Source organism: Lytechinus variegatus, chromosome 6 (genome assembly GCF_018143015.1).
Source record: "Lytechinus variegatus isolate NC3 chromosome 6, Lvar_3.0, whole genome shotgun sequence".
NCBI classification, from domain to species: Eukaryota; Metazoa; Echinodermata; class Echinoidea; order Temnopleuroida; family Toxopneustidae; genus Lytechinus; species Lytechinus variegatus.
The window spans coordinates 21,962,351-21,974,580 of record NC_054745.1 but is presented as its reverse complement, the minus strand read 5'-3'; the positions used below and the strand labels follow the sequence as shown (position 1 = coordinate 21,974,580).

Sequence of the window (12,230 nt, the reverse complement as noted above, 5' to 3'; positions counted from 1 at the left end):
TTTTTTTTTTCAAGTTTGTATTGTTAAAATTACAGTAATGGATTATGGAAAGCTATTTGTGCCTTCAATTTACAGCAAGCCACAATCATCACATCACATCATGATGTCTTTACCAGAGATCATGGATCAGTATCTTTTAGACGTCCAGGTTTACTTCACAGCCACCGAATGGGCGGAGTTCAGCAGTTATGAAAGAATTTGTATCAAGAACGTCAAAGAAAACTATGAGATGATGAACAAAGTTGGTAGGTATCACTCATTCAATGAACAAGGTTATTATAACCTTGTTCTCAGTTATATCTCCAGAGTCCATGAGTGGCAAAATAAGGGTGACAATGTTTGGCTTATTTTCTCTTTTTCTTTGGGGCAAATGCTTGACTTTTTTACACTGACAGTTTTCATTACACCTATTATTCATACTACTTGGCTCTTATTTCAATTTGATTTTTTAAATCATTTTTTTCTTAATTAAAAATAGAGATCAAAAAATGAAAATTTTCTTGCCATATTACTTTCCACTAATAGAGGGCGTACACAAAAATATGCCCCAAATTCAGCTAAAAGAGAATATATTAAAACGAAACAACAGCAGACAAATTCAAGCAAAGAAACAGATTTGAAAATGAATTTTGACCACATAATTTGAAAATTATGGCAGAGTCAAAGATAATGAAAATGTTAAAGTCTGATGATTTATAGCAAGAAGTCCAATCATCATATTTATCATTTTATGCCATTTTTGGGGCAAGCCTCCTTTTTAACCCAAGACATAAACATTCCGTGTTCCCTCAAGCATGAACAAAACTCTTTTTTTTAAATGGCATTTGAAACATAAGACTTCAGAGCACCTATTAATACCAAAATATAGACATCATAATTTGAAACAAAAATTTGTGTACACTTTTGAAATCTGTCCCATTTTTTAATGCGCACTGTATACCATGAAATGTCATCTTTCAAAAAATTGTTCAGATTGCTGGGGTTTTTAAGAGGACCTATACTAACATGACTACATTGCAGAATTTAGTTGGCCTTATCAATGACTTAGGGTGTGTTTATGCTTCCATTGCGAGGACAGAATCAGCGATTTCAAACGATGATTCAAAACGCTGATCGTAAACGTGGTTCTGGGAGTGCTGTTTATGCTTCTCTTTTCAGAGCAAATCATGATCTCCAGCTGACTTCGCATCGTAAAACAAGGTCAAAGTGGGCACGCCTTTTTCCGAAAGTTTTCTTTCCGATTGTTGTTATTACGTGGAGATAACATGGAGCAATACGACTGTATTTGCCCGTGGATTTTCATCTCACCGGAAGCATGTACCAAATGACATCATTTAAACACGTTTACGATCGTGGTTCTGTTTATACTTCCCCCCAGAAAGCCTGATTCTGGTCAAATGACGTTTACAAACGCGCCTTTTTGTGAGTTTACGATCGGCGTTTTGAAACAGCATTTAAATGAAAGTAAGCATGGACGAAACCGTGTTTTGGACTAATCATGATTGGAAACGCTGATTCTGGCCTGAAAAGTGGAAGCATAAACATGGCCTTAGTCACCTTTTCTCGTGTGTGTCGGTGTGCACTCATTGTGTACAACCACAGAGTCAACGGGAGTGGAAAGAACTCACCAGCGCTGACGAAATACACCGCAGTGAATCGACTGGTGACTTAAAGGAGGAAAGCCATTTAGTTTTCAATGTTTGTCTAAAGGTGTTCAGGTGTTCATTGACTTCCCAGTAGTGAAAATCAAAGACAGTTTTATGAGGGAGATTTATATCAGAAAGGCATTCTACATGATCAGATTGTGCATTGCAGATTATGAGACAGATGGATATATGAAATTGATAGAAAAGCCAATTAAGGGCCCTTTGGGTAGGCCTAAAGGTGTTCAGGTGTTCATTGACTTCTCAGTAGTAAAAATCCAAGACAGTTTTATGAGGGAGATATATATCAGAAAGGCATTCTACATGATCAGATTGTGCATTGCAGATTATGAGACAGATGGATATATGAAATTGAAAGAAAAGCCAATTAAAGTTGAATTAAGAAGACGATTCAAAATATTGAGATATTTACATTAATAGCAACCTTACAACCCACCAAACACTAAGAGGTGATTCAACCCCCCATTTTCTTTTTTCAAAATAGTGAATTTGAACGATTTATCCCTACTCATTTTCCTCGAGTTCGCTCCTGCAATGCCTACCGAGACGGGTGTTCTTTGACTGTGACGTCACCGGGGGTATCGTAGTAAACAAGGCAGTGCTGTTTTGTGTACTATGCACGTACGCCTTCATATTTACTTTTGTGTCAAAACTTCATTTTATCGCTATTGATTTTATGTGAACGATGTTGAAAGGAAGTAATAATTATCATAAGACATATTGTCAATAATATGACCCTACATTGTTAAAACTGTTCTTCTTTGTAAATTTTAGACGATTTTAATGCCTTGTTTTCGTTCCGGACTGTGTCCGTGGCGAAACAATTGAATAAACTGCAGTTGAAGTTGTATTTCGAGCCGGAGAACTTGCAAAAAGGAAATGATTAAAATTATATTTATGGCCATACTATTATTCCAAATATGTAAATTCCCTCATAATGATACCATAGACCCTAAAGGAATAATTTCAAGACGAATAATATGAAATTTGACCAAGATCTTCTCACCAGTCGATAACGTAGCAGACATGTTATCATGATAATATTTATCCGCGTGTGACGCGGCTCTTGCAAAAAACACAGTTGGTTGCGGAATTGCTTTGTGCCGACCGGCCACCCGCTCCGGCGCAGCTAGCTGTCGAGCTGCCGGACCGCATACCTTTCATGCTGTCTTGAACTCACTTGCGAATTGCATTTGTATGTTTGACGGTGACCTCTAGCGTAATTAAATATACATGTAGAAAACAACTCGGGAGGCCGAGAAGAATAGTAAGTTGATTCAAGATTGTTCTGTGGAATGAGCCATGAGTGGAAATGATCCACAGGATATAAAAATGGAGTCAAAGACAAAAGGAAAGAAGAAAAAGACGTCAGGGGATTGCTGCATGGTCATGAACTGCGGTTCGACCATAGAGATATATATGGGGATGGTCTGGGGGTCGACATACCAGAACACTTCCCCACTACAGTGCAGTACACTCAATGCCTGGGTGTACTTGAGTGTATTGTATATAGGCATGCAGCGCGCGCAGAGCTGAGCTAGCCGCCGGAATTACTTTCCAGCTACTCACTTGATGGAACATCGTGATAAAATAAATGAGAAATAGTGAAAATATCATTCAATAACTCACTGTTTTCAATCTTTCATCATGATTTAAGAGTTCATGATAGTTATTCATACTGTTCTTTATACAGGTAAAGTAAAGATTTGTACATATGATTCCTATTTGTTTGATTTGAGTTGCTTTGACAAAAAATTGTAAAATCATCTTTCACTCTCTGCATAGCATTTCTGTATTACACCCAGGCACCTCTTACACTAAATTCCCTCCGGTGACGTCACACTCAGAGTGATTTTTCTGTACACTCGTCTCTCGGGCTCTGACAGGTGGCTAATTTCATAGACTTTCAAAGCAAAATATCGAGAAGGCAGAAGATTTTTGTGACATGCTATTTGTTTGAACAACTGATATATACTTTATATTATGTGTGGAAACCATATTTATGGAAACTCACCCCCTTCTTAATTCAACTTTAAGAGCACAATACTTGGAGGGGCATGTAATTTTCCATTATTATTGGTCATCGGTGATCATGTTTCTGTTTAAAACTTTTTAGATTTTTTTTTAAATAAATAATTCTCAAGCTTCACATAGAAATCCTTATTTCTTCAATAAAAGTTGTTAAGACTGTGTAGCTCAATTACAAATGAAACCTGTTTCTTTAATCTATAAGTCCTCTACCAGGCTCTAACATTAGACTACACAGCCAAATCTGTGATTATAAACCCATGGATTGTTTGTTTTTGTTGTTTTTTCAAACAGGACTACAGGTCAATCCACCCAAGTTCATGCAACGTCAGCAAGAAATGAAAATAGAGATCAAAGAGGAAAATGACAGTGAGGATGAGGAAATGTTAGGTACGTCTGGCACTCAAGGTATTATGGCCCCACCTATTGTTCCTTGCAGCATTTTCTGCAACCAAAAAGTGGTCCACATTTTTTTTTCATTTTTCTTTCAAGTCCCGCACAACTTTTAAAATCAAAGGCATTTCGTAAGTTATACGTGAATCGAGGATAAAATGTTGATATCCTTTTTCTTTTCAAATATTTTAATCAAAATTCAGAACCCTTCCATGTACCTGTCGAAGATGAAAAGCCAGATTATATAAAGGAGAACAAGTTACATGAAGACAGTCCAAATCATGTAAGTACCTGTCAAATAATGAATTATTTAGTGCTATATTTGAAATTCCATATTTGTAATAATTTTTTTTAATTCTTCCTGTCTAATTCTTGTGTGGTTTCATTTCACATAGTCTAATAATCCCCCTTCATTTTGAACTGGTTTAGGACATTTCATATTTCAGAGATTGACTTGATCCTGAATGGACAGTGCAGAGCCTTCACTGTCTGCAGCCAATAAGAGTTGATGATCTTTACCTACTGTGGGCATTGCCTCACCACAAATAAGAATAGGAGATGAGTCCTCTACAGCCATTAACCTGTCAAAACAGACGCTAATCTAGACATAGTTAAGCAACTGAACCAAATTCTTTAAGAAGGCTCACCATCATACCAATCCATCTCCAATCTCTTACCTATTATCCTTTGTTGCCTCACCGTAAATAACAAGAGAGCTCTCGGCACAAGTTGATGGCTTCACCAACAGTTGAAGGATCACCATCTAGTCTATCCTTCTCCAATCTGTTACCTATCAGTGGCGGATCCAGAGGGGGGCGCCCCGGGCGCGCGCCCCCCCTATTTTCGCCGGATTTTTTTTTTTTTGATGGTTATGTTTACTGGATTGGTACAATTTAGTCAATTTCAAGGGCTATAGATCTAGTCAAAACTATATTTTAACTTACGCTCATGGCCTTTGTGTTCGCACAAATGCACCTCTGTCATACTGTATTGCAATATGTAAATTCCGGAATTCCAGGGCGCGCAAGTCGATTGGTTGGAAAGTTGCACCACTTGTAATCGGGAGTTGCAGTGCAGTGACCAGTGTGAAGATGTTGGATTGGATATAATTTTTTCCCGAAATTTTGTGTTTTTTGTAACATGCGTTTGTCCGTCTTTATGGCAAATACGTGTAAATTGTAAGTAACAGATCGCGAGAGAAAGTGTCAACGATGCGAATGATGATGTCTATCCCCGAGATTATTCTTCACTCAAAGATGAAGCCCTATATCGGGCGCCACGTGCGCAGCATTATCATTCTGCCTTGGTCATGTACGTTTTCACTGAAATGTATAGGTCAGACATATTTGTATTTAATGTAAACTAACTTTTACACTTTCTGGTAGATTCAGAGGCATATTATCCAGGGCGCACCAACTAAGTTTCGCCGAAGCAATCATTCCAACGAATTATCAAGGAGCAAAATTGTATATTCTCAATCACCAGTCGACCCCACTCCGCGTTTGCTGTGTATAGGCAGCTAATGGACTGGATATCAAAGCTCCTTACATGTATTTTCTAGCATTTTATCATTGACCTTATTAATTTATTTGTGGTATAGTTTTAACAAGTGCTTCGTAAAAATTGATTATCTTATGTTAAAATAAATATAAATACAATTTCATCCTGGCTGGTCATAAGTTAAGATGGCAACGCGATGAGAGACTTTGAACGTAAACAATAAAAATGATGAGAATCCCGGCTTAAGAAGCATTATATTACTTTGAGGTTGTGCAGAATGACTGGATTATTGAAGATGATTTGAAAATAATACGAGGGAAAAGGTTGATTACCAGAAGATGATGTCGTTTTTTTCTGTAGTTTGTAACAATTTACTGTGCATTTTGGGGAAAAAAGAACCAAATTTTATGCATGTTGCCATACGACTAAACAATTCTCGTTTGAAACACAATGTAAATACACAAATGACAATAAACAGAATGGATTATTCGGAACTTATCGATTACAAGTCTCAGTTTCGTATCATTTAAATTTGACGTTTCAATCACACGATGCAAGCAAGTGAAGAGCCTTTGCCAATGTTTTGAATGACCGCTTATACGGTGTGTGACTGGAAACCAGCTCCTAAATGAGTCAGTATGTGTCTTTTATTCATGAAGTTACAGTGATTTAAGTGTGCATTTTTCTTCTAAAGGTGCTCTCAAAATACGACTTTTGGACATGATTTTTTGAAAAAGTCCTTGCCGTGGGAGGGGGGTATCCCCCCTCCACACCCTCGCCGCTGGCGCCCCCCCTATTTCAAAATCCTGGATCCGCCCCTGCCTATGATGTGTTGCCTCACCATACATAACAAGAGAGATCTCCTCACACATTTTTGGCTTCACCAAGAGTTGATGGATCACCATCTAGTCTATTCTTCTCCAATCTCTTACTTATAATGCTGTGTTGCCTCACCATTCATAAGAAGAGAGATCTTGGCATACATTGATGGCTTCACCAACATTTGAAGGATCACCATCTAGTCTATCCTTCTCCAATCTCTTACCTATTATGTTGTGTTGCCTCACCAATACATCATGAGAGAGGTCTCTGCACGCATTCAAAAAACCAAGTCAAGCACTAAGATCTGTTTACCGGCCGCCTCATATAAAGAAAAGTCAGTCCAGACACAATTTTCTGCATTCAATCGAATTCCTTGAAGGCACTACCCTACAGCTTTCATGAATAAAGTTGCATAATTAATTCATATAAAATAAAAATATATTCAGTGAAATTTACTAATGCAACTGTGTAGATCACGTCATTCTCTACAATCATGCAAATTTTCGGTGTGATCGCACAATCCGCGGCCGAGATCTCAAGGGGGGAGTCATAATCCCCCCCCCCCCCCCCCCCGGGAATGACAAGAATCAAAATACCCCGGGAGATTTAGGGTTAACCAATATTTTTTATAATTTTTTTCTGCTATTTTTCCTTTTTTTTGGTTGAAATTTTCCTTTGATGAAGCACAAGCTCTTCTATCGTCCTAGTGAATCACTCTTTCTAATTTCTAGTGATGAAGCATGGTCAAACTGGACATGTAGGAATCAACAGAACAATGCAAAGTCCTCATTCATTGACTTTTAAATGGTATATTGGAGATCAATAGAGTCATCAAAGTCCAATAAACAAAACTATATCATAGGGAGAAATGAATCTAGACAGTCTCGTCCTCTAAATGTATTTTATCACATGTTGCACTATGATGGCACATTAAGAATAGGATGAATCTGGTCGTGTGTCAAATTACCGGTAAATGTATGTCATATTGTCATGTCATCAGTTATACGTGAATGTTTGTCCCTTTTTCTTTTTAATTAGGTCACTATTAAAGTGGAGATTGAGTATGATGATGGGAATCTGCTAAATGCTCATGAAATCAAAGGAGAGGGAATCATTGCACTCCTTGCAATGGAGGACTATGATGAAGTTGTCCAGACACAAATCAATCCAACATCATCAGGTGATCTCAACACTCAGTCATGTGATCAGAAGGCCGAACAAACCTTGGCAGAAGTAACTTCAGCGGGCGATCAGACTCACAAGCAATCAGGCGATCTCAACACTCAGTCAGGTCAATTGAAGGCAGAACAAACTTTGACAGAAGTTGCTCCAGGGGGAGACCAGATTCCCAAACAATCATGTGATCTCAACACTCAGTCATGTGATCAGAAGAGAGAACAAACCTTGACAGAAGTAGCTTCAGGAGGCAACCAGACCCCCAAGCAATCCCAACCATCTTGTTCAAAAGTGGAGGGAGGAGATGATTGGCAGGAAACAAAGGGCTCAGGTAAAAAAAAAGCAATATGTATTTGACCTCTTTTTTATGGGTGGTTATGTTTAACCAGTGAAGAAATAAATAGATCTTCCCTAAAAGTGCTGAAATTCTATATATCAATTTAATTCTCATCTCAATGCTGTAGGGGATCTTGATATAGTTGGAAACTACCTAAAAAGAAAATAGAAAAGAAATAGAAACCTTCTTTCTTACCCTTAAGGACCGTATACTGGAATTTAAAGTTTAAGTTAATCTATATACTAACACCAATGTTTACATGAAGGACATAAATGCCACATACAGACACAGTCAACAAACATCTGTCCATATTAAAATAGGCACATTTTACGCCAATGGATAATGTAGAATAACGCTCTAAAGTCATTCTATTTTAAAACTTACAAATGCTTATGATCTTATTTTCTTGACATAATCTGTCAATCTGTGGGTGCATTGTGGTCTAGTGGTTCTGACTCTTGCCTTTGAAATAGAGGGTCGTGGGTTCAAATCGTAGCCATGGCGTGTTTTCCTTCAGCAAGAAATTTATCCACGCTTTGCTGCACTCGACCCAGGTGAGGTGAATGGGTACCCGGCAGGAGTAATTCCTTGCATGCACTGAGCGCCTTTGATGGTAGCTCGGGCTAAAGCCGGGGTTAGCAGCGCTTTAATATCCTCTGGCAAAAAGCGCTTTATAAATCCAGCTATTATTATTATCTATAGGCCTACATCTCTGATTTTCTTCTCTCCTTTAGGTTATCCACACCCTCCCCCCTATCACAACTTGAAAAGTATTGGGATAGGGGCAGTTTACATGTAAGTGTTGTACAATGTAAGGCTTGTCTCGTCATGGATGATTTATCATGTTATCCCGAGTTATATGTTGATTTGGAACAAGCCACTTGGCAATCTGTCTGCATGCAATCGATGATCCATCTGTCATCCTAAGACTCTCCATATGTTCTGCACTGAAATCCTTTTTTTTTGCCTTTCATGTTCTTTTTCGATCATGTTTGGGTCTTTTTAAATGAACATTTTTACGTGCCTAATATAATCTCTGAATTATTCGATGATGATATGACAATGTAAATTTCTTTTCCAATAGATTCTGGAATCTACCGATGTGAGTTTTGTGGATCATTCTACGTTATTCCTCTCATCTTAGCAAGGCATCTCAAGTATAAACATGGATTACATGGTATCTACATGCGGTCGCAGGAAGGCATTCTACAGTTTGTTGATGGAGAAATACAAAGATCTCCCTGCAAATCTAATGACTTTAAACTTTGTGAAAAGGGGATTTTAAAAGAAGGAAGTGAAGTAAATATGATACTTGAGTGTGAGTCCAGTATAGATTCATATTTTGCATCATGCCATGAAGTAATTGATGACGAGAAGCCCTTTGTATGTGATCAATGTGGTATGGCCTTTGATCGATCTGATTGTCTCATATTACATAAACAAATTCATACAGGTGAGTATCCGTATGTATGTGATCAATGTGGTAAGGCATTTAATAAAAAACAGGGTCTCAGAAGACATAAACAAATCCATACAGGTGAGAAACCACATGTATGTGATCAATGTGGTAAGGGATTCAATAGAAAACAGAATCTCACAAGACACAAACTATTCCATACTGGTGAAAGGCCTTATGTATGCGATCAATGCGGTAAGGGATTTAGTGAATCTTATGATCTCACAAGACATAAACTTATCCATACAGGTGAGAAACCGTATGTATGTGATCAATGTGGTAAGGCATTCAATAAAAAACGGGGTCTCAGAAGACATAAACAAATCCATACAGGTGAGAAACCATATGTATGTGATCAATGTGGTAAGGGATTCAATAGAAAACAGAATCTCACAAGACACAAACTATTCCATACTGGTGAAAGGCCTTATGTATGCGATCAATGCGGTAAGGGATTTAGTGAATCTTATGGTCTCACAAGACATAAACTTATCCATACAGGTGAGAAACCGTATGTATGTGATCAATGTGGTAAGGCATTTAATAAAAAACAGAATCTCGTAAAACATAAACTAATCCATACAGGTGACAAGCCCTATGTGTGTGATCAATGCGATAAGGCATTTAAATACAAATGGAATCTCAGAAGTCATAAACATATCCATACAGGTGACAAGCCCTATGTATGTGGTCAGTGTGGTAAGGCATTCAATCGAAATCAGAGTCTCATAACACATAAACGGATCCATACAGGTGAGAATCCTTATGTATGCGATGAATGTGGTAAGGGATTTAGTAGATCTGGTAATCTCACAAGACATAAACTAATCCATACTGGTGAGAAGCCCTATGTGTGTGATCAATGCGATAAGGCATTTAATTACAAATGGGATCTCAAAATTCATAAGCATATCCATACAGGTGACAAGCCCAATGTATGTGATCAGTGTGGTAAGGCATTCATTCAATCTCAGAGTCTCACAAGACATAAACTGATACATACAGGTGGGAATCCTTATGTATGTGATCAATGTAGTAAGGCATATGCTCGGCAATCTAATCTCACAGCACATAAACAAATCCATACAGGTAAGAAACCTTATGTATGTGATCAATGTGGTAAGGAATTTAATAAAATACAGAGTCTCATAAGACATAAACAAATCCATACAGGTGAGAAACCCTATGTATGTGATCAATGTGGCAAGGCATTTAACAAAAAACAGAGTCTCATAACACATAAACGAATCCATGCAGGTGAGAAACCCAATGTTTGTGATCAATGTGGTAAGGCATTTAACAAAAGACAGTGTCTCATAAGACATTATCGCATCCATACAGGTGAGAAACCTTATATATGTGATCAATGTGGTAAAGCATTTTACAAAAGACAGAGTCTCATAAGACATAAACGAATCCATACAGGTGAGAAACCGTATGTATGTGATCAATGTGGTAAGGGATTTAATAAAAAACAGAGTCTCGTAAGACATAAACAAATCCATACAGGTGAGAAACCTTATGTTTGTGATCAATGTGGAAAGGCATTTGAAAAAAAACAGAGTCTCATAAGACATAATCAAATCCATACCGGTGAAAGACCCTATGTGTGTGACCAATGCGATAAGGCATTTAAATACAAATGGAATCTCAGAATTCATAAACAAATCCATACAGGTGACAAGCCCTATGTATGTGATCAATGTGGAATGGTATTTACCAGATCTTATGATCTTACAGCACATAAACTAATCCATACAGGTGGGAATCCTTATGTATGTGATCAATGTGGTAAGGCATATGCTCAGCAATCCAATCTGACAGCACATAAACTAATCCATACGTGTGATAATCCTTATGTATGTGATGAATGTGGTGAGGCATATGCTCAGCAATCTAATCTCACAGCACATAAACAAATCCATAGAGGTGAGAAACCTTATGTATGTGAACAATGTGGTCAGGAATTTATTCAAGCTAGTGACCTCAAAACTCATGAATTCGTACATACTGGTGAGAAGCTCCATGTGTGTGATCAATGTGGCAAGGCATTTACTCAATTTAACCATCTCACTAGACATATACAAATCCATACCGGTAAGAAGCCCTATGTATGTGATGAGTGTGAAAGGGCTTTTACCAGATCTTATGGTCTAACAGCACATAAACGAATCCATACAGGTGAGAAACTGTATGTATGTGATCAATGTGGTAAGGCATTTATTCAAGCTAGTGACCTCGAAAGACATAAACGAATCCATACAGGTGCTACAAAACCTTATGTATGTGATCAGTTTGGTAATGCATTTAATTAAATTGATAGTGTGGGCGATACATAAACAAATCCATGGCATACAATTGAGAAACAGTATGTGTGTGATCAATGTGGTAGGGCATTCAATCAAGAACAGAGTCTCACAACACATAAACTGATCTATACAGGTGAGAAACCCTATGTATGTAATCAGTGTGGTAAGGCATTTTATAAATATAGGGATTTCAGAAGGCATGAATTATTCCATACAGATGAGAAACCCTATGTATGTGTTTGATAAATGTGGTAAGGCATTTAACCCTAAATAGACTGGGCTATTTCGACGCCTAAGAAGACTGGGGGGGGGGCTGATTCAGCCCCCCCATGATCTCAGCCGTCGATCGCGCGATCGTGACGAAAATTGGCACACGCGTTACCCATGGCATTATCTACAAAACTGTAACATCAAATTCTGCAAAATATCTCATGTCTCATTAATTATGCTAATTTATGCGTAAAATCATAAGTTTGCTCTAATTAATAAAATAATGCCCCTGAAATGCTAATTTTTGTTTCACATACTCTAGATAGGCATCTGAT

The 12,230-nt window shown here is 37.8% G+C and overlaps 1 protein-coding gene across 2 annotated transcripts; it reads left to right on the top strand.

Annotated features, from left to right (window-relative positions):
• The first annotated feature begins 1 nt into the window (after nucleotide 1).
• Nucleotides 2–11,986, top strand: LOC121417211 (zinc finger protein 493-like). Of its 2 annotated transcripts, none has more exons than XM_041610829.1 (5): nucleotides 2–245; nucleotides 3,987–4,082; nucleotides 4,289–4,368; nucleotides 7,446–7,914; nucleotides 9,005–11,986. In XM_041610829.1, the coding sequence occupies exons 1-5, from the start codon at nucleotides 38–40 to the stop codon at nucleotides 11,689–11,691; spliced, it is 3,540 nt and encodes a 1,179-aa protein (XP_041466763.1). In that variant the 5' UTR covers nucleotides 2–37; the 3' UTR covers nucleotides 11,692–11,986. The 2 variants fall into 2 exon arrangements, with proteins under 2 accessions (XP_041466763.1, XP_041466762.1); XM_041610828.1 differs by having other exon boundaries at nucleotides 3,987–4,100.
• Nucleotides 11,987–12,230: the final 244 nt, after the last annotated feature.